This window comes from Aricia agestis, chromosome 7 (genome assembly GCF_905147365.1).
Source record: "Aricia agestis chromosome 7, ilAriAges1.1, whole genome shotgun sequence".
Lineage (NCBI taxonomy): Eukaryota > Metazoa > Arthropoda > Insecta > Lepidoptera > Lycaenidae > Aricia > Aricia agestis.
Genome location: NC_056412.1, coordinates 2,043,845 through 2,068,179, shown reverse-complemented (window position 1 = coordinate 2,068,179; position 24,335 = coordinate 2,043,845). Strand labels below are relative to the sequence as shown.

General features: G+C 38.1%; 2 protein-coding genes and 1 pseudogene across 5 annotated transcripts in view; all 3 read left to right on the top strand.

Annotated features, from left to right (window-relative positions):
* LOC121728857 (CD151 antigen-like) overlaps window positions 1–24,335 on the top strand; it is a 213,450-nt gene that overhangs the window by 179,656 nt on the left and 9,459 nt on the right. The gene's annotated exons all lie outside the window — the stretch shown is intronic.
* On the top strand, window positions 3,430–4,500 carry LOC121729020 (annotated as a pseudogene).
* On the top strand, window positions 21,775–24,286 carry LOC121728854 (sorting nexin lst-4). 2 transcript variants are annotated; one of them, XM_042117162.1, is made up of 2 exons: window positions 21,775–21,845; window positions 22,356–24,286. In XM_042117162.1, the coding sequence occupies exon 2, from the start codon at window positions 22,369–22,371 to the stop codon at window positions 24,031–24,033; it is 1,665 nt and encodes a 554-aa protein (XP_041973096.1). In that variant the 5' UTR covers window positions 21,775–21,845; window positions 22,356–22,368; the 3' UTR covers window positions 24,034–24,286. The 2 variants fall into 2 exon arrangements, with proteins under 2 accessions (XP_041973096.1, XP_041973097.1); XM_042117163.1 differs by lacking the exon at window positions 21,775–21,845 and adding an exon at window positions 21,897–22,033.

The window sequence follows — 24,335 nt, the reverse complement described above, 5'->3', positions numbered from 1 at the left end:
TGAGAGACCTGTTTAACACTAAGGCCTCACCCAGCGAAGCGGAAGCGGTGGCGGCGGCGGCGGCGCGGGAAGTCGTCTAGTAGGCCGCGCCGGTACATTCGAGGCCAGTTCCATATTATAAGTCTATACTCTATACATTGGAACGCGCCGCTTCCACGCCGCCGCTGTTCCCGCCCCGCTGCCCGCTGATTTCGAGACTGAAGTCTTAAGGCGATGTGGTTGTCGCAACTACCTAGAATAGATTTTTTAAATAATGTTTTTGTAAAGGAAATACAGTCATTACTTAAGTATAAAAAAGTACCGTTTTTAAGTTAAGAAAATTTCCTATACGCAAAGGTATATCAGTACACAATTTGAAAAATTCTGCTCGATAGAAAGATGACTGTTATAACGCTGTTTTTCATAATTAAATCATTTTATGGCTAAATTATACACTTTCTAGAAAAAACAAAAAACGTAGTACATTTGTCGTAACCTAACCTAAACGATTTGATATATTTGATTTGTGTAATACTAAAAACAAAAGGTTTTTTCTCCTATTTCCTATTATCAAGGCACGCGGCGAGCGCGTAACCGCCACTGTACAAGGCGCGCTGATATGAATGTTATTTTAATGTCCTTTACGTCGATATTCGTACTGACAGACATCGACCTGCTAATTTTAGGGACTACTGGGCCTATAGAAGGCGACTAACGCAAAAAATCAAACATCGTTCTTATCTCTTCACACTCACGCCCGTCTTTCATATCCCAGGTGAAAAAGGACGACGCGGATTCATCGCCAAATTAGTTGTTTCTCAATAACTCGATAAATAAACAACATTTAAAAAAATCTGCTAGGTCAGTATTAGTAGGGGAGGTGAACGTGCTAATTTTGTTTTTTTTTTTATGATAATAAGAGGGCAAACGAGCAAACGGGTCACCTGATGGAAAGCAACTTCCGTCGCCCATGGACACTCGCAGCATCAGAAGAGCTGCAGGTGCGTTGCCGGCCTTTTAAGAGGTAATTGGGTAATATAGGGGAGGGTAGGGAAGGGGAGGGAAGGGAATAGGGGAGGGTAGGGAAATGAATAGGGTAGGGGATTGGGCCTCCGGTAAACTCACTCACTCGGCGAAACACAGCGCAAGCGCTGTTTCACGCCGGTTTTCTGTGAGAACGTGGTATTTCTCCGGTCGAGTCGGCCCATTCGTGCCGAAGCATGGCTCTCCCACGTATAAATGTAGTCACTCGAGCGTCATGGAGACCTAGTTGGTTTCTTACATTAGGTAAAACTGATTTAAAAAAATAAGAGCGTTTTTCTGCTGAGTCCCATGTCATTATTTTCAATTCTCATAATAAAATTAACTTATTCAACTAGGATTTAATAAATCCAGAATTGCTGGCTGGAAATTATTTATTGTGAAGGTTGGAGTGAACTAAGAAATAAACGGATGAAAGAATAAGCCAGCGATAACTGTAAAGCCAGCTTAGGACCCTTTCGAGCTTGTTAGTGGGGCCTCAGGGGCCTCGGGCCACTCTCAGGGTGAGGTCTACATGTAGCATTGGAGCGTTGTTTGGACGCAACGCAGACGCTATTTATATACCTACTTAAAAAACCCTTCACACGCTGCGTTACGACGCTATGACGACGCGATGCAAGAAGGACTAATAGAACCCCTGAGATGATGCAGGGGTAAACAGTAAACACGTATTGACACCTATACACTGCGTTGCAAGTTGCCACAACGCTGCTTTGCCCGTGTGGGTTTGTAATAAATAACATATTATAATATGCAGTATGCACTGCGTCAACGCAACGCATCGCCGCTTGTGAACTCGCCCTTAGAAGCGTTGGAGCCTCCACCTAAAGGGGTTTACCTTATTAGAGGCGAAGTGGCCGGTGGCTGACAGCTTTGATATTTCGTTACTTTTAATATTTGTATACTTTAGAGATTTTCTGACTCGAATAAACAATAACTATAAGGGTTCGGTTTTTTGCCATTTGGCTACGAAACACTAATTACATTGCTAATTTCTAGATGCTTTTCAACTTCATTAATCATTACGCCGTAATCTGTTTGTGTCGCGGGAATCTGGACCCGTACATTTTTATATTACTATTTATCCCGTCTCCTAGGGGTTAGAACTCATAGTTATACAGTATAATGTATATAACTTAGGTATACTAAAATATATTAGTCATTAAAATCTGTGCAGGATTTAAGGCACGGAGAGATTAATAGTCAGGGTTCCCTAGAACAATTTTTTTGACTACCTATCAAGGTAATTTTTTGTGAGAAGCTTCGTTTGATAAGACGAACAACATTTTTATCTGCGAAAAATCTTGGAAGTGGTAGCTAACAGAGATAGAATTAAGGATTAATTCATACTCTGATTTGATGGTCCTAAGATATTGATTGTTCTATTTGTAGGACAATGTTAGTCTTAAATTCTGTATATAAGTATAAACCTATCAATATATAAAAATCAGCTCGTTAGGGTTCCGTTTTAGGCTTCTGTAATCAATAAAACTTAATAAAACGGATAAATACTAATAATTACTAATAAATATTCCGCTATACCACGCATAAATGTTTAAATATTGTACTTATACGAAATTTCGTCAAAATAAATTCAAAACTTTTGATTTGTGACGTTTCTGATGATTAGCCAAAAGTGATATCAAAATACTCATAAAATAAATACAACGTTGTTTGTTTCATGCAAATGTGTTACGTACGGAATTTTGTACGCCATTTAATATTTTAAACAAAAATGTTGGAGTGAAATAACATTGTGTTTGCCATGACCATTTTTTATTGGAATAAATATTTGTAGCATCAAAGGGAGTAAAACAAACATTACTAAAAAATTTAAAATCGATAACAATTTTAAAATGAGCACTGAAGCTTTACGACCAAATGGTTATATTGCTTACAATCACTTCATCGTTTTTAAAATAGCAATTGGCAACTCTACATTGTTTTCAGAATCATCTATAATAATACTAATATTAACTTCAAAGTTTGTGAGTTTGTTTGTTACTTCTTCACGCTAAATGACTGGAGTGATTTTAATGGAGCTAGTTGATACCCTTGATTAACACATAGGCTACTTTTTACTGCGGGAAAATATCACAATTTATTTTCCCTAATAAACCGCGGGTAACACTGCGGGACACTGCTAGTTAATATAATATTATTTTAAACGAACTTCAATAGGCTGGTCACCATGGGGGAAGCGGACCACAACCCTCCAAAAAGCCTCCACTTGCAGCAAAAAATCCAAAAACCCCACAACTATAAGAAAAAGACGAACCCCAACAGAATCAAACAAAAACAAAGTACTGACTGCCTTTATATACTAGAACCCTAAGAACAACGGAAAGTCTACAAGAACTGGAGCTTGCCCTAGAAACGGTAAAATGGGATATACTGGGAATAAGTGAAATGCGAAGAATGGGAGAGGAAATAGAGGAAAAAAGGAACTACATTATGTCCTATAAAGGGGAAACTGCTGGTCAGAGAGGAGTAGGATTTTTAGTAAAAAGCAAATTAAAAAATAGAATCGTAGGATTTGAAGGTATATCTGACAGAATAGCAGTAATTCATATGAACTTACCCGAATTTGCAAGAAATTAGACTGTAATACAAATTTATTCATCGACAGAAAAAACCACTCAACTAGAAACCGATGACTTCTATAATAAACTTAGTGATATCACTGCAAAATACGACGAAAACAACCTAATAGTAATGGGAGATTTTAATGCGCAAGTAGGTGTACGTAATAAAGGCGAGGAAAGGATAATAGGTGAGTTTGGAAGCGGTAAAAGGAGTAAAAATGGTGAACGGCTGATAGAATTCCTACTAGAACATGATTTAAAGCTGCTAAGCTCTATGTTTCGCAAAAAACACAAAACTAAATTGACTTGGGTATCCCCAGACGGTAAGGTTAAAAACGAAATTGACTTTATAACAACAAATAAATCTCGATCGTTCACGGACACAGGGGTTATACAAAATGTTAACTTCAATACTAACCATCGAATGATTCGAAGCTGCCTCTCCAAGTCCAGCCAAAAAAACCCTAGACCAAAATTAATGACAAATAACCAGAAACGGATGCTCTACGCCATTAAAGAAGGAAGAGAAGACACAGAATATATGATGGAAATCGCAAAACCCAACAAAAACCTAAGCGAAAAGTATAACGAAATAGAGCACAAACTTAAAGAGTTTATAAACAGCCAAACGGCAACCACCAAAAAACCCTGGTTAACGAAAGACACTTTAAAAGTAATTGAAGACAGAAAAGCCATAATAGCAAAAAAGTGCAGAAAGGAGAACATTAAACTGATAGAAGAACTTAGCAAAAAGATACGCGAAAACATGAGGAAGGACAGGAAAACGCATAGAAAGAAGACCCTAGAATATCATATCAATAAAACAGGGGGTATACCAAGCTCTGAAGAAACTTCGCGAAAATGGAAAGGAATGGATACCGAAACTGAAAATTAAGGAGTCACTAACCACAACAAGACCTAAAATCCTAAACTTAGCAACAGACTATTTTCAAACCTTATACTCAACACAAGAAAATAATGGATCACAAGAGAAATCACCATTCCAGGCTATCAACGCCAAAGAAAAGGAATTGATTCCAGAAATATTAAATTCGGAGGTTATGAAAGCTATTAAAATTCAAAAAACCGACAAAACACCCGGTCCGGATAAAATCCCAAATGAGCTAATGCGCGGGTCAATCGAGTATATAAGCCTGATACTTACAAAGCTGTTTAACGAGGTACTAACCACAGGCACTATTCCAAGACAGTGGTCCGAATCACACATAATATTAATTTATAAGAAGGGGACAAAATATGACATCGGGAACTATAGACCCATATCCCTGATATCGAATGTGTACAAAATTTTCGGAAAGGTAATTCTAAATAGGATTTCCAAAAAATTAGACGAGAACCAACCAATTGAACTGGCTGGCTCTATTGACCACATACACACCATAAAACAAATATTACAGAAATACAGAGATTAAAACAAGAAAATTTATCTAGCTTCCATCAACTACTCCAAAGCCTTCGATAGTCTCCAGCACGAAGCAGTCTGGCAGAGTCTTTTAGACCAAGGAGTAGAAGTGACTTATGTTGACATCATTAAAAATCTTTACATCCAAAGCACAGCCAGAGTCAAACTAGAAACCGTCGGGTGTGCTTTCCCTATCAATAGAGGAGTCAGACAAGGTGATCCGTTATCACCGAAGCTATTCTCAGCCGTGCTAGAACAAATTTTTAGAAAGCTAGATTGGGAAAAACTAGGTCTAAACATAAACGGATCTAGACTGAACCATCTAAGATTCGCTGACGATCTGGTCATAATGGAAGAAAACCCAAAACAGCTGGAAAAAATGATACAAATGCTGGTGGAAAATAGCAGAAATGTAGGACTAACAATGAACGCTGAAAAAACGAAATTAATGATTAACTCACATGAAGTTGAAATAATCATCGAAAACAAAAAGCTAGAATACGTAAAGGAGTTCGTTTACCTGGGCCAGATCATATCGCCTGTAGACAAGATGTCTAAGGAAATTAACAAGAGAATTACAACCGGATGGAAAAAATTTTGGGCTCTAAAAGAAATAATGAATAGTAAAGAACTGGGTATGCAAATAAAGGAAAAAACTTTTGATACCTGCATTCTCCCTTGCAATACATATGGATGCGAAACCTGGGCGCTAAATAAAAAAACACAGGGATAAACTAGCAAAATGTCAAAAAGCCATGGAGAGGAGCATGCTAGGGGTAAAATTAAAGGATAAAATTAGTAATATTAACATAAAAAATAAAACAAAACTAACAGACATACTACGGCGTGTTGATCAACTCAAATGGAGATGGACCGGGCACATGCTTCGATGTAAAAACGAAAAATGGAGTAAACAACCTGGATCCCGAGAGACGGTCTCAGGAGGCGAGGCCGTAAAGTACTTAGATGGGAGGATGACCTAAAGCTAACCTTGGGCCCGCTATGGCTAAGAATTGCATCTGATAGAAAGCAGTGGAAGGATCTGGAGGAGGCCTTTGTCGTAAGACACACCGACCGTCGCGATATATTATAAATAGTTTTTAAATAATGTATAACCGAAACTTGTAGCTGGTCCGGAAATAAAGGCTTTATTTATTTATTTATTAATAGCGCGATGCACGGATGCAGGCTTGCAGCACTAATGATACGCCTCAGTCAAAAGTAGTAATTCAAAGTCGATCAAAGGTATGCACTCTGTTCTGTAAGTGGAGGGGTATCGCGGACGGGAATGCAATTTAAAGTTAGGTCGCCCTCATCCCCTCCCACATCCCCCGCCCGCTCCACAAATCCACCCTAAAATAACTGTACAGTGTACTTAATATTCTCCTGCGCTAGTAATAATAATTATAAAACCTATTTTTTCCTTACTTTTTTCCAGACTTATAGTAAAATTCGAAAATGTCTGTAGTTACCCCTTCACGCTTAAACTGCTAAACCGATCTTATTGGCTGTACTTTGAGTCCTAGGTGAGATAGTTTTTATCTCGGAAAAATAGGGTACCTGGCTTCCACGCAATTATTATTAACGAAACCGGTGACACCTCTAGTTTGATATGAAGAAAGAACTTCAAACTGACATTGATTGTTATAGACGAAAACTGTTTCAGTTAATAATTGAGTAAGAATTAAAGTGTTCGATTACCCAGATAACTATTTGATTACTCAGAATAACAGCTTAAAATTAAATAAACGGAGCACAGATAATAACAGCTAAATAAGCAGAATTTTGTAGTTAAAATTTTGTTAAAAATATACCCATTACCCAAAATAGTGACATAATTATAATACCCCCACACCGGTTTCGGTGACGGTGAACGGTTTCATTGAAACCAGGCTGGCCTGCGTACCTGGGTACGCAGGAGTAATTTCATAGTGCCCAAGTGTGTGCGTAGTACACAAAAGCACTCTATATTTTCATAACTCATTGGGACGGACGACCGACACGACTGGCGAGAGATCAGGCGCAGGACCGACTTTTTAATGCCCATCCGACGCATGGATCATCTACCTGTAAGGCAATCAGGTTATCTATAAGGCAATCAGGTTATCTGTAAGGCAATCAGGTTACCTGAAAAGCAATCAGGTTACCTGTAAGGCAATCAGCCTGCATTGTCCTTTTTTTACATGGGGAATTGCTTTGCGCATCCCCAGCGGATTGGAGATGTCGGCCGGGGTATGTGGGAATCCCCGTAGGATGTGTACCCACTAAGAGACCATGGTACTCCACTCCCCACCTAGACACAGTCACGGGCACGATCAACCCACAGCAACTCTACTAGCGGTTGTCTGCGTCTCGCAAACTCATCACAGTGTGCCTGCATTGTCCTAACGATTGGAAATTAAACGTTCCTAACGCCAAATCCAACCCACGACCTCTGAATCAAGAGCCACGCTCTAAACCACGAAGGCCTATAATAGTGATAGTTGTATTGGCGTGACGGAATATTATGATGCAATTTTGTACAAAAAATATAACGCGAGCCTTCATTATGTTAAACTGTACATCATTAATTTATGGTGATGACGGAAGCGTAATTAGTTAAATTAACATAATATACCCGCAGTCCGATAAAATAAAACGTCATTATATTATTATGTTTTAAACTATCTCATAATAATTAATAATTATTGCCTACAACGACTTCTACGAACCCGATTCTACGGGCACCCTTGTCCGCTTCTGTTTATGAATCAATTTCTCCGATGCAGATACATAGAATAGAACAAACTTGATAGACGTGCGGTGAGCATGGACCGTCTTCTCTAACTCGTACAGTTTTAAAGGATAATTATATAAATCCTTCGCCGTCGAAACTACCGCAATGCAATAAATTACATTTCGAGTTCGATTCTCATTAAGGTTCTAGAAAAGTTGATCCCCGTGACCGACCCTAGGGCTGTCGACGCTTCCAGGCCGCATGTTGTGGGAAGATAAATTATTTAACGTGATAAGAATTTTGTACAATTAATTACCTTTGAGTAAATTAAATGTACACTGGTGTGTTAAAATTGTGAATTACTTCACAAAATAAACATTTTTGGGCGCAAAGTTTGACTTTAATTAATACACGCCTACGTCAAACTGTGCATGTCGTTATCACTTATTTTTGTTACACACTGTACATTATCATATAATTTTATATTCAATCCTTTGTCCTGAACCGCTGATCGTAGAGACTTGACATTTGGGGGGAGTATTTTCTGTATGACGTAGGCATCGGATAAGAAGGGATTTTTCGATATTTGTCTCCCAATGGGGTGAAATGTTAAAGTTAGTATGGGCGACACGATTTCTTAGTCCGATCTGCTCTGCATAACTTTCTTTTAAATTCACCATATTTTCTACTCCCGTGAATTTTTTTCACATTTCCAGAAACAACCGTTTAGCTGGTAGAAGGGGGGGAGGGGGACACTGGGCTCTAACGCTTTTTTCCACTTTAAAACTTCATATTTCACAAATGGATCCCTAAATCGGAAAAAGATCTATGAATAGTCGTAATATTTAAAAAAAACCTATCCAACGACATCCCACATCACACGGTGAGGTGGACGCGTAAAAAAAATCATCCCCGCTTGGTATGTAAGGGAGGTAAAAAAATATTAATATTTTATATACCATTTTATCGCGATGTCGGTATCATTAATATGTGCATTCATGCCGAATTATAGCTTTGTAGGTTCTATATAGTCTCTGAGCGAATTCGCGGACAAACAGACGGACAGACAGACGGACAGACAGACGGACAGACAGATGGACAGACAGACGGACAGACAGACGGACAGACAGACGGACAGGCAGACGGACGGCCAGACAGACGGACGGACAGACCGAAACTATAAGGGTTCCTTGTTGACTACGGAACCCAAAAAAGTGTATTAATTACACTGGTCAACATGAATTTTGTGATGATGTTAGTTTATGTAGGAGTATTCTCATCAACAATTCTTAATCATCTTGTTTCAGTCACCCCAGTTTATTTTGTGTCAATTTTTTGTATCAATTTCTAAATGAAACAGATTTAGAAATTGGCAACCCTATGCAGTGCACTCCTGCAGTAAATGTCTGTAACTTTCTACACGTAGTTTAAAACTTGCGCTTTTTTAAACTCACGATCGCGTCCTTTTAAATTAAGTTTGGGAGCAGGTGTTGGGTCGTTAAACTCGTTAATAGTTTCTGGAGGCGTTTATTGAAGTAATTTTTCAGTCGGCTTAAAGCCTCGGAGCGGAAAAGTAAACAGCTCAAGCCAGGTCAAAGCCTACTTTGTTCTCGGTGACTTATTGCGGATATGAAGCATCTTTGATCTTAAATGCTGACAGCGATTTTACACTAACCGATGCTGGTATCCGAAAATCGCAAACGTTTTAAGCATGTTGCAAATAGGGACTAAAAATATGCAATGTTCAAGGTCACGAAAAGCTTTGACTTGACAAAGTCCGATCAAATACTAGTCGGTCTGTCAATTGACAGAGACTGATAACTCTCAGTGCTTGCTATGAACCTGCTATCAACATGCCTATGAATGCCTAGGAATCAATCATAGACTTAATATATACTGTCATATTATAGGTTTATGGAATCAATATACATAATTATGTGATGATATTATATTACATAATATTATATTTAAAAAGTTGTCTCATGTCACATTGATGATTTATCGCAACAAAGTCAAATATGATTTACTTGCCTTTTTCATGTCATGACCTTTAATAAAACATAATAATATTATTCCAAGTCTTTCTTCGTACGACAAAATATCGGTGCTATTAGCTATATTATACAATATCGTATCGCTCTATGTGGGAACCCTCTTAGGCCCACTTACACCAATTTGGGTTAAAGTTCATCATTGGATAAATATTTATCACAGTATCTCTCTTCTTCGTAGATAAGTACCTACCTAATTATGAAGTTTTATTATTAAATCAAAAACGCCATTTTTCTAAACATTTTAATACTAGCTGGATGGCAAAGCTTAAATTGCACGGTTTGTCTGTATATAAAAACCAGAAACAAATATACACACGCAGCCGATATACGATACGAATGAAGTAGAAAAGAAAAAGAAATAAAGCGTGGGAAACTACCATGACCCTGTATTTTTGTCACTGGCACAATTGATTTGAGGAGAAGCACAGTATAAAATATACAGTAGGGTAACTTCGACCGCACAGATTTTCACGCGCGACGTAATACGCTGCGTTGTTTGCTCTCAGTTATCTGGAAGCAGATGACGCCCGCAACTCCGTTACTTCAAAATTCGTTATCACGCGAGAACCGTTAATTTACCGGGATAAAAAGTATTCTATGTCCTTTCCCGGGACTCAAAACAAATTTCATCAAAATCGGTTCAATGGTTTGGGCGTTGAGAGGTAAGATAATGCACAGATAGACACACTTTCGTATTTATAATATAAGAATGGATAACGCTTCTCTAAAACCATTAATTCAATTTTTAATTAATGAAGATTTTGACATTTTATATTGCTAACAAATTAATTATTGTTTATTTTATTTATTTATTTGTTACCCACCACAACAATACATAGAACATAATTACAGTAAAGATTAATACAGAATTAATAATACAAGACTTGCTTAATATCATAATACTTTGTGAAATATAATATGATCTATCTGCGGACACCAAACTAGGCAAAGCCTGTATCATGGTGGTCCTAGTTTTATACTGTATTAATTTCACAAGAAGAAATTAGACGCGCTTTCGGGGTTTGATCTACATGATATTATATCTTATATTCCACTGACACTTATGTAAACAAAAAACATTGACTACAACCAGTTGTGGTTTAACCTGTCGTGTTACAAATAAATAATTGATTTTTCCAACACTAGTTAATATCATTGTAAAATAATTAAGCTTACATCCTTGTTTATCAGGAATATTTATCAATTAATCAGTGGAAGGTGAGTTACTTAATATTATAAATAATAATTAATAGAAAAAAAAATACAATTATAGCAATACACAATTATTCATAACTTAACATAAATAAAGGGGATAGATTCAATGGGTATGTGGGTAGGGACTTATTAATAATAAAATTAAAGTTACAAGTGAGTATGTGTGGGTATGTGTATGTGTGTATGTGTGTGTGAGTGTGTGTGTGTGTGTGTGTGTGAGTGTGTGTGTGTGTGTGTGTGTGTGTGTGTGTGTGTGTGTGTGTGTGTGTGTCAAATTACGGACTTCCATAATTTTTTCGGTTTCATCATGGTTTTTAGACAGAAGCCATAATTTGATAGAGTGTGGTGAATTTTTAATTAAGGATTCTATCGGGATATTTCGATCCCATGCTACAGACGAACGAACGAAATCGTGGTTATGGGGGGGTAATCTTGATGCGAAGACAGTACGTGGCAAAGTTGCATCAGAGCACATTCCTGCATATTTTGTTATTGATCGAAGGACGAAGAGCTGTCTTACGCTAAGAACATTAAACTCATTAAGCAATTTAGCCGTTGGGTAACGGCGGGGCTCTCCAAGAGCGACTTATGTTTGCTTGAACGCGTCAATCTCAGGAACTACAGGTCCGATTTAAAAACTTATCTCAGTGTTAGACAGATCATTTATCGAGTAAGACTATAGGCTATAGCTATATTATATTATCACGCTAAGACTAATACGACCGATGAAACTCAGGAAAATGTGGGAAAACCAGGGGAAATATTTTTATGATAAAAATAACAGCGCGTTGGGCTCGTTCTAGCGTAATCATGTGCGACTTGGCAGCACCACCCCAGATGCCGATGCAGTACTGTAAGAGAGATTGGCAGAGCGCAGAATAAACCAGTTTTTTGACGTGTAAGCTCGCAACTGGTCTAAGGGATTTCATTATAAATATTATTTTTCGGGTTTTCTTAGTCACGAATAATATATGAGGTTTAAATGTGAGTTTCTCATCCACCTCGACGCCCAGATATTTAATCGACGTGGCACGGGCAATGGGTTCACAGCTGCACTTTTGCATGAGAGGGAAAATTATGGTATTTTTCGCTGTGTAACCTTATGGGTTTATCTATAGGCTTGGTAGCTTCGGTTATATGGAAAAATAGAACTTTAGATTTTGCTGTGTTAAGAGAGAGGAGGTTTTGGTCGAGCCACTTATTTATTATAACCATACCTCTTTCTGCAGCACAGAAGGTACTACGCCAACATGTACCTTTGAAGATAGCAACTGTATCGTCTGCGTAGCAAATTAATTCTGCATTAGGTATGTTAAGTTCCAAGATTCAATTCATGTAGAGTATAAATAGGGTTGGGGAGAGTATGCTACCTTGTGGGACACCGAAAGTGTTACTTTCTTCCTCACTCAAATGGATCCCAAACTTCAGTCTTTGCCGTCTATTGCTAAGGTGGCTTTTAAACCATGCGAGGGCGTTACCTCGTATACCGAAGCCTTCAAGTTTACGAAGTAGCAGTGGAATCGAAACTGTGTCAAAGGCTTTAGCAAGGTCCAGGAATACCCCAATACTCCTGTTCCCTTCGTCCAGGATTCCGGCTACAGTGGAAGTCAACATTCCCACGGCATCCTCTGTACAACGACCTTTTCTGAAACCGAATTGTCGGTCAGATATTAACCCTTTTTTTCCAGATAGTCTACGAGCCTCTTGTTTATCACCTTTTCCAAAATTTTTAAAAAAGTAAGTATTATAAGAATTCACTGCTTGTTGGGGGCATGTGTGATTTTTTATTAGTACCTGTGAGTCCGGCTTAATAGTCTTTTTGGGTCTCGATGGTACTTTGCTAGTAAATTATTTTCATAACTTAGTTTAAGTTTGCGTAATAGCTGGTTGCAAAAGTTCCGGTATCTACTATACGTTGTTTTAGCAGATTCGTTATTTGGGTCTCTTTTTACTTTTAGATGCAGAAGGTCTCTGTACCGCATACAACGCATGAGCCCGGGTGTTATCCATGGCTTTAAAGTGTGTTTCCTTCGGCTGATTTTTACCTCCGTGGAAAATCTCTTTACTTTTCGTCTAAGAGATTAATGTTTATGTCTCCAGCAATTACGGTGTTACTTACCTCATTATCAGATTGTATTGTGTGGTTTTTTTTTAATCACGCCTACTCCGTAATCCGTATGTAGATTTGAGCAGTCTGCGTAAAAATAATTTACTTTACTGCCTGTTATATTACGGTATGAGGGCAGGAAGAGAGGGAGAGGAGGGATATAATCAAGATATTCGTAAACAAAAACATTTAATGATCTCAATAATTTCCCCCGACATTCGGATGAGGCATTTATCAACGTCGCCGGCAGCCGCGGGGGCGGCGGGGGGCGGCGGGGGGCGGGGTATGCGGAATGAACACTGCCATATTACAGCAATCTCTCATACTATATTACTGCGTTATAACTTATATTATATTTGCAAAGCGGAAAATCCCAATTTTTATTATTTATCTTTATCCCTCTAAGCCTATATTTAAATATTATGAGTAGAGTATCCGTTGGAGCAGTGCTTTTAAACTGTGGATCGTCTGTAGGGGTCGCGTCGCCACTCGCCAGAGGTCGGGATTTCAGTAAAAAACAATAAAAATTAAAGAGGTTGTTAAGGGGGCGACTAACACAAAATTTACGATTTTATAATTCATTTTTGTACTTGAAAATTGAATTATAAAATCGTACCCGAATTGTTTCATTTTCTAAAATTAGACACTACATTATATTTACAAGAATTCGATTTGAGCAGAAACACGATATCTTAAAAACATCACAAAGATAAATGAAAAATTCGTGAAAATTAGATGTAATTTTCACGAACTTTTCATTTATTGCCATAACCATGCATTGAACTAAGTTAATATTTTAACTCATTGTATAAAATTATATCATTGAGAAACCGACCTAGCGGATTTTTAAAATATTGCATATTTACTGAGTTATTGAGAAAAAACTAATTTGGCGATGAATCCGCGTCGTCCTTTTTCACCTGGCATATGAAAGACGAGCGTGAGTGTGAAGAGAGAAGTACGATGTTTGATTTTTTGGGTTAGTCGCCCTAGTAGGAGAGGAGGCCCAAGTAGGAGAATTTGAAAAAAGATCTATTCATAAATCATAAGCATAAATACAGAAAAATGGGGGTCGCGAAATATTTTTTCATGCTATCTCGCATCTCAAAAAAGGTTAAAAACCACTGAATTAGAGCCTTGTCGCAATATCATTCATCTAAATCTGTTCAGTAGTTTTCATACCTTGTAAAAAATTGACAATGAAGGAAAATAATAATGCGTACGATAGGATATGGGTTGTAGGTTGTACAGTACACTACGCGGTACGTTGCTACGGCGTCGTAGAGGCTCTACGATATGCCTACGAACACACATACGTTCCTTCCACTTGACACCACCAAAAACGGTGGTGTCATATGGAATTTCTAGTCCATATGAAATACTGCTCCATAAATAGTCCATAAACTTTACTGCTTGAAGAAAGTGAATACAGGCCATAATAGTCGGTGGTGTCATATTATGGACTAGACTAGTCGAATGCGTTAATGCATTTCTCTGCGTGAAAAAAAAAAAAAAAGGTTAGGCTCATTAAAATATAGAAAAATTTACGAGCTAAAATATTTTGAAGTATACACTATACTACACTGCCTACTATTGAGGGTCGAACTTCTTTCTAAAGTCAATCAGCTGATTTGATCTAATGTGACTAGTAATTTTTTATTATTATTACTCGTGAAGAGCCGACGGTCGTTGTATTTTTGGTGACACTTCTAAGGAGTGACGAGTAGGGGGGGTAACTTTTTAGTAACTCTAGGGGGTATGAAGCATTTTTAGTTTTTTTTTTACTTTTTTTCTTTGCTTTATTTGAAAGCAATTGCAATTTGGAAGTTTTTAGGAAGTTTTCGAGTAAATTTCCTGAATCTTTCCCGAAAACTTTCAAAATTTCGGAAACATTCCGAAGTTTTCACCTCTAGCTATATTTTATCACGTCACGACTAATAGGAGCGAAGAAATAGAGGAAAATGTGGAAAAAACTGGGGAAATTATTTGAAAGAACTTACCTCACGAACTACTAGAGCAATTTTTATGTTATTTGGCATAGATAAGAAGTAGACCACGTGAAGGATCATAGGCTATTTTTTGTGGACTAATTTGTCTATCTAATTTACGCGGGCGAAGCCGCGTGGAACGTTTAGTTTAAGTATATTAAGGATTAAAAGTTTTGGTACATACCACAGTTGAAAATGTTTTTAATATTCCGATGTCCTCAAAACAACGAAAGTCTGCAGTAAACCTCAGGTAAAGAACACTTATTTTATCGAAAAAGTCTCGACAGCGAGAAAATTTAAAAATGATGAATCGAATGCCCACTTGCGAATGAAGTGCCTCTCTTGATTTATATACAGGGTGTAACAAAAATAAGTGATAATACTTTGTATATATATATGATAACTAGCTGTTAGACGTATCCGATGAAAATGACATTTTCTAGAAATGATTCCTAGCTAGATCGATTTATCGCCCCTGAAACCCCATATATACTAAATTTCATGAAAATCGTTGGAGCCGATTCCGAGATTCCAATTATATATATATACAAGAATTGCTCGTTTAAAGATATAAGATAAGTGACAATTATAGCTGTCCCGGCAATGGCGTTGTTTTGCCATAAAATGATTTTCCCTGTTTTCCCTGTTTGAATGCAAAACCGTGGAAATCGGTTCGTGCGTTCTGGAGTTATAGCGTCAGGAAAGAAAACCCGGCTTTTTTTATATATTACCAGCTTTTGCCCGTAGCTTCGCTCGCGTTAAAAGTATTATTATATACAAACTTTCATCCCCTATTTTAATCCCTTGGGGTTGGAATTTATCAAAATCCTTTCTTAGCGGATGCCTACGTCATAACATCTACCTGCATGCCAAATTTCAGCCCGATCCGTCCAGTGGTTTGGGCTGTGCGTTGATAGATCACCATGTCAGTCAGTCACCTTTGAGTTTTGTATATATAGATTAGATAGCATAATACTCTAAATATTGAGATTTAGATTCAGTTGCTGCAAAATAATACCCGCAAGAGCGTTATATGCCGTTATATTATCCGAAAAGTGTAAATTAATAGTACCTTGTGGACCACTCTACATCTGCGCCTACATTCTTAACTATAAGAAACTGTCAACTCAAAATCAAAATGATCAATAACGAACTAGCTTACCCAACACACATAATAATTGCTCAATTATGTAGTTTTTTCGGAAAAAGCCAATATAATAATGAATATTATTTATGTGGGTTTCCGCCGTATCACGCTTAATGAATGAGGAATTTCGGTAACGCGCGTGTATATCGAAAATACCTGAAAACATTCCTTACATGTACGGTCCGAGGGGTGTATTATTTCGACATGCCTCCGAAGTCCCACACCAGTTCAACGATTACTCAGCCGTTTGTGGCCTGATTTTCAAAATCCTTTTTTGTTGTATAGGCCATAGGGTATAACTCGAATTTGGTATTAACAAAAGTGGTGACCCGATGATGGGATCCATGTCATCCATGAGTAATCGAGGGAACTCCTTAAAATTAATATCGAAACATAAGATGGTGGTTTTGGTTTTATGAGCAGTATTCTAAGCATATGCTACCAAAAAGTGATATTTGTAATTTGCATCAAGGTATACCATGGTTCTGCAGGTGCTGAGAAAACTCCTGACTCCTTATAAATACAACTTTGGGGGTTTCGACGTTGTTTTGAGAACTGAAAGCATTTATAATGCTCTTATGCAAATTATATTCAACATCGTCATCATCACTACCTACTATTACACCCAAGCCGAAGTGTGTGTGCAATCCATAAGATCATTTTCTCTTCTACTCCCGCGACCCAGTAGGACGGATGACAGAATTTAACGAAAAGCATAGCTGGGCACTTCGTTAATCGCTAATCCGCTGCAAAAAAAGTTAGGAAGGCGAAGGACGTCGCGGAATGCCATAAAAAATTTTGAGGAATGGGTCTGTTAACTGTTTGTTAAAATGTTTTTTTGGGTTCCGTACCCAAAGGGTAAAAACGGGACCCTATTAGTGAGGGACAAATATCGACTGAATAGGGACGCACCGTACGCGGCACCGTGACACGGTGCGGCGCCGTACCGTATCACGGTGGCGGCGTCATGCCGTAACACGGTGCCGGCGCCGCACCGTGTCTGATGGGGACAGAGCCTTAGGGTGTCAAAATACAAATATTTAAGTACAGACTTACAGCTGGGTATCTCAAATTCCGAGGTGAACTTACTATACTAATTGGCTATGAATACACAATATAATATTTATATATCTACTAAATAAAACGGGATCCCAATAATGATCATGGGGATAATCTTAGCGATAAAAGCAGTTTAGCCTTATTATGGCAAGCAGCTTAAAGAATAGGTTTAATATATTAATATTATTAATTTGGATCCTCAGTATTAGAGCAGTTAAATTTTAATCAAACCATTAATATACAAGTATTTCGGAAATTACGTGCGGTTTGTATCCTCAGTCCTGTAGCTATTAGGCTAATAAATAATGCACCAACTTTAACCGTTAAATCTTAATATGCAGTCGGTAGGCATACGTGATTTGGTCGCGTTATTGAGTGGATTTCAACAACTTGTATTTTTTATATTAGTTTGGTGGAAATGTTTGTTTCCACCAAAATTAGAGATTAGGTTGCGTTTTTCGCGTAACTTTCTGCCGCGCACTGTAAAACTCTGGAACGAACTGTCACTAGCAGTATTTCCGGACCTATACGACCTGCAAACCTTCAAGAAAAGAGCGTATTCCCTCTTAAAAGGCCGGCAACGCACCTGCAGCTCTTCTGTTGTTGCGAGTGTCCATGGGCGACGGCAGTTGCTTACCATCAGGTGACCCGTTTGCTCGTTTGCCCCTTATTTAATAAAAAAAAAGGTGTTTACGGGAAACTGTAGCTCTGCCGTGAGTTGAAAGCTATAGTATTTATCGATTAACGCCTCAGCTCCGTGGTCTAGTGGTATAGAGCGCGGCTCTTGACTCGGGGGTCGTGGTTTCGATTCCCGCGTTGGTAACATGTTATTTCCAAGTTTGGTTAGGACAATTCAGGCTGATCACCTGATTGTCTGACAAGTAAGATGATCCATGCGTCGAATGGGCATGTAAAAAGTCGGTCCTGCGCCTGATCTCTCGCCGGTCGTGTCGGTCTTCCGTCCCACTGGGTTATGAGAGTAAAGGAATAGAGAGTGCTCTTGTGTACTGCGCACACACTTGGGCACTATAAAATGACTCCTGCGTAGCTGGCCTGGTTTCAATGAAACCGGCCACCGTCACCGAAACCGGTGTGGGAGCTTTTATTATTTATCGATACTCGATACCGACTACGTAAATATTTAGTATGGTGATTTTAGTTCCGCAAGTATCCACTAGAGGAGCTGTAAAATTTGCCATGTGTAAAGTTCTACTAGAAATAAATACTTATGCATTTGTTCAATGAAATTGAATATGGGTCAAGTAGGATTATTTTAGGTTTTTAATAATAGATAGGACAAATTGGAAAATCCCGAGATATAACAAAGATGAAACACTACCTATGTTTGTTTTCATCTTGCTTTTGTGTCAAGGGCACTGTTTTGTTACCTGAGACTTCTTGTCTTTTCTCTGAAATATTAGCAAGTAGCAATGCGAGTCGCGACATGTCAAAAGATTGCCTCCTCATTTCGGGCAGGCGCTGCGCCGCGCTGTTCTCATTCTCATTGCTTGTCTGTCTGCGAAATGAAATGATGAAATGATTAATGAAAAGATGAAATAAGATTAAACTTGATTAAAGACAAGCAATGAGTAAGTAAATTAAGATTATAATATTTTCATTTTTCAATTTGATACAGAGAAGTTGAGTCCTATGCAAATCGGGAACCTAAGTAGTTTGGTTGCGTTACGTCAAACCCAGCTGACAGATCACAATTAACATTGAATTGACATATTCGACCAAATAACGTTGGTCTGTCAATTGCATAGGAATCAACTTCCTCGATGGTACTTATACTTAATAATAATTTTTCCGCATAAAAAAGAAACCCATGTCCTTCCACGTGGGCTATTCTTCATGTGTGACAAATAACATAAAAATTGCTCCAGTAGTTTCTGATACTTAGCAATTTTAAATAATTTCCTCAGTTTTCTGTGGAACATCTAGTATTAAATAATATAGCTTGGATAAGGGGGGGTGGGGGGTTCCTAATGGAAAAAAGCGGCCAAGTGCGAGTTGGACTTGTCCATGAAGGGTTCCGCAGCAGCAAATAGGTGACGTGTTTAGGAAATCAAAAGTCTTAGATGTCTGTCTGTCTGTCTCCAGGCTGTATCTCAAGAACCGCTTTAGTTAGAAATGTGACATTTTCACAGATTGTGTATTTCTTTTGCCGCTATAACAACAAATACAATCATAAAAGTTAATTGTGTGGGAACCGTACATTTTCCGGGAAAAATAGTATCCCTTGTCCTTTCCCGAGACTCAAAGTATCTCAATACCAAAAATCATCAAAATCAATTGAATAGTTTACGAGCAAATGATAAAAGTATATTGTGCAGTAACCGTACATTTTATAAAATGTATCCTACGTTCGTCTTCGGGACTCAAAGTATCTCTATGCCAAAGGACTATGAGAAGAAACGTCCCCACCAACCAACAGAGCAGAAACAGGTGTCATTCGAAAGATCTACTAGAATAGAGAATTTTTTACTATGGCGACATCTGTCAAATACTTACGTGGGGTTACAGTGCAATTCCATCAAACTTGGCGCGGCATCGTATCGTGGCACGGTGACGATGCCGCGCCATGTTTGATGGTGACGCGGCGTTAGGTTTTATAATAATGATATATTGTTTTTATTTTATTTTTTCTCTTTTCATACGCATTTCCTTTATGTGCAAATAAATAGTGTTAAAATATGGAGATCACATTAATATTATTGTCTTCAATTAAATCGTCATTTGTTTGTACATGAAATTAAAAACCAGCACAGTGCGTATCGGGTCACGCGCAATATAGGGCTCTGTAGTACCGCTAGTTTTTGATAATTTTTGTATCGTCAATGAATGTACATTTGTGACGTGTTTTTCACTACCAACAATACCATCTCTGTTACGTTCAAAAGAATTTGAACGAAAAGATTCTTTATACTTCTTCGAATACATTTTTTTAGTTGATCGACTATTACTAGGTTTGTCATCACCCAAATTCCCTTCGCTGGTCAGGCCGAATCCGGGGAAATCCGGACGGATGGCAACCCTAACTATTACTCAATTAGATACTTACTTATTTATGAAGTTTTCTTAGCCGTGATAGTTTTCCTTTAAAGTCAGCATAATATCTCCTACGAATTTTCTTACATTTCCAGAAGCAACCTGAGCTAAACAGCTAAACCTGAGCCTGAAACCTGAGCTAAAACAATTTGAGCTAGTGGAAGGGGGGACACTGGACTCGATTTTTTCCACTTTAAAATTTCATATTTCACGAGTCGATCCCTAAATCGGAAAATGATCTTTGAAATTTGAATACTCTGAATAATATTTTTTAAAAACGTACCCAACGACACCCCACACGATATGGACACGATATATACACGGATGAACGCGGAAAAAAAGTCACCACCGCTTGATGTGTATATATTACCATAAAAAAAAGATTTTATATACCATTTCGTCGCCATCATTAAGATAATATGCAAGCATGCCGAATTACAGCTTTGTAGTCTCTAAGAAAAACCGCGGACAGACAGACAGACAGACACACAGACGGACGGACAGACCGAAACTATAAAGGATCCTTGTTGACTACGGAACCCTGATATGCTTTTTGGTTGTAGAAAAAGTGATTTTTTTGTTCAAAAATAAACAACTTTGTTTGTAGAAAAGTTTATTTTTTTAATAAACCCAATTGATTTTGAAACTGACACTTGTACTTAAGACTTTTCTGGGTCCCAGTGAACAAATCGAGACGCATCCCATGACTGTTAAAGGGTGGGGACGGGGTCCATACAAAATCCCCCATAGGCCTTTCAGCAAAATTGGTCCAGCCGTTTACGCGTGGTGTCGTGACCACGCGAAAATGGATTCATTTTTATTATTATAAATTATATTTTAATACTAGCTGTCCCGGCAAACGTTTCTTTGCTGTAATGTAAAGTATTTCGCCCGTATTATTTTATTGATGTGACTAAATAAGTATATCACCATGGCAACGTCCATCGCTATCCCGTCGCACAAACAATGGTCACCGTCAGTCTCGATTTGTAAAAATTGACTATTATTTATTCAACAAATACACTTATCAATATAAAAAGTACCCAGTAGCCGATTCTCAGACCCACTGAATATGCATATAAAATTTGGTTAAAATCAGTAAAGCCGTTTCGGAGGAGTACGCTATCTAACATCGTGACAAGAGAATTTTATACTAGATTGTTACATACAGCGTGATCGAAGTATACAGCCTTCGAGGCGCGAGGCCCTTTGGACCGCGAGGCCGTAGGCGGTGACCGGTGGCCCACATCGCCTACGTCTTACGCCGCCTCTGATCATAATATTATAATTTATAAGATTAGATTATTATATTTTTTGCGAAACTTTAAACCTTCTATGCCTTTGCCGCATAATTTTTTGCCACGTTTGACGTTTCTAAACTGACAGTGACTAACTGACAGAAGCTAAATTCTTATGTCATTTTTACATGACTAACGACTAACGAGTAAAGTGTATCCGCCTTATTTATTTTAAAACGAATGTAAGTAGCAAATAAATGATAAATATCTCTCTTTCCATATAATTTAATCTGTATAAAACACAGCCACTGTTAATGTGCATACAAATGAAAATGCTGAACTACAAACATACGTCATTGATTTCCATAAAACAAGTGCCTGGCCTCGGTTATATTTATTAAAATTCCTTCCTTACAGCAGAGAACAAAGTGTAAATATTAGAAAAAACGTTGTTAATCGACGTCTAATAAGTGAACTGCCCCTATTTATGATTTAAGAATTTCAATTTAGCAAAATAGTTTTGGGACTTTTTAGTTTCTTAATTATGTCGTCGTTACGAAAATGTGTCAACTCCTATTACGTTGATTGTGCTTAATTTGTGCGCCTTTGTCATAGATACACCCAACGGCATAGATTTATCACTCAGCTTACACTCCTCATATTTATAGATAACAGATAAGATAAAGGATAATATTCAACTGCATACATGCTTTACTTTTGAAATTGAAATTAACCATCTGATATTGTTTTAGGTAACAAACCATAATGACACAAGTGCAAGCTCTATACGATTTCACGGGTGAGCCAGAGACTACAGAGTTGTCCATAACTGCGGGAGAGGTGCTCACTCTGTTGAATACTGAAATAGGAGAAGGATGGTGGGAAGGCAGGAATGCAAAAGGGCAGACTGGCCTTTTTCCAGCTGCATATGTCAAGAAATTAACCCCTGAAGAGTCCGTTCCCACAAAAATGGCTCCAGCTGCCCCAAGATACGATCAGGCAGCTGATGAATGGGGCGATCAACATTATAGTGCTAATGACAACTACCAACGAGGAACATCACAAGATGACGGCTGGGATGATGACTGGGATGATGATACATATTCCGAAATCGGGCCTGGCCACCAGCAAAATACAAAGCCAGCGGGTCACCAACCACTAGCTCCGTTACCAGGAATGCCAATAAATGATTATCACCAACATATCGATGATACTGCTTCTGCATTTTCCTCGGCTGGCACGGTCAGAAAAAATAAATTTGCTCCATCTTCTAAAATAAGTGGGGAAAGCTATTTGCTGGGAACATTGAATGTGGAAGTACCGGAGGCTGATAAAGTTCATATTGTACAGAGTGAGGATAGTTTTGCCTGGACGCCTGTCACCCAGCCCTACAGTGTCACTGTAGCTTCCCCCAAAAAGGAATCTAAGTTCAAGGGAATCAAAAGCTTTATTGCTTATCAGTTGACACCCTCTTTCAACAATATTCAAGTTTCTCGTAGATATAAACACTTTGATTGGCTTCATGAGAGATTGCAAGAAAAGTTCACTCTGATACCCATTCCCCCTCTGCCGGACAAACAGATTTCCGGTCGATATGATGAGCAATTGATAGAGCGCAGACGCGTACAACTCCAGGAGTTTGTGGATTGGATGTGCAAGCATCCAGTGTTATCCAAGTGTGAGGTATGGCAGCATTTTCTTACATGTACTGATGAAAAGAGATGGAAAGCGGGCAAGAGGCAGGCTGAGAGAGACAACTTACTAGGGCTGAACTACTGTATATCAATAGTTGTACCAGAGAGAGCCCTTCTACCGTCTCAGGTGGATCATGTAGTTGACCAATGTCACACATTCATAAATAGCATGGATACATCGGTTAAGTCTGTCACTAACATGTGTATAACTCAAGCCAAGAAGTTTCAAGGCCCCTACAAAGTCGATTGTCAAAAGGTCGGTGAAGCATTTTATAGTCTAGGCAATTCGTTAAGTTTAGATGAAGGTTCAGTAGTGTCCACTTCAAAATTAACGTCGGCCATAAAGATGACGGGTGGTGCCTACATCGAGATTGGTAGAATGTACGAGGAGCAACCCAAATGGGACTGGGAGCCTCTCGGTGACAAGTTCCACCTCTACAAGGGCATAGTTGGATCCTTTCCTGATACATTAGCAAATCACAAAAGTGCTATACAGAAGAAGAAGGAGTGTGAACGATTAGGGGCTGAAAATAAAATGGAATCTGCACAACTTAACGAAGTATTACGCAGAACAGATGTCATATCCTATGCTTTACTTGCCGAGATTAATCATTTTAAGTCTCAGAGAACCGAAGATCTAAAGGCTACAATGCAAAAGTTTTTAAGGCAACAAATTACATTTTATCAAAAAATTGTTCACAAGTTGGAAAATACGCTGCAACAATACGAACAGTAAATTTTGAATGGGGACTGATAGATATATTTTTACACACAGTCTTTGACAATCAACTATTAAATATAGAGCTACCTATTATGTAAAACATATTATTAAAATGTGTAACATGAAAAAATATAACAAAATCAAATAATTAATGTAATGACTGAAAATGTGTGCATTAATAAATACACACAATTATTTTTGATTTCACATTTTTGTACATAATTTTTGTAGCACCTTACAAGTTTTTATAAATGAATGTTTTTTACAATAGCTGTGTAATAATCGCCAATTATTTTTATTTTCTGTATTATTTGTAA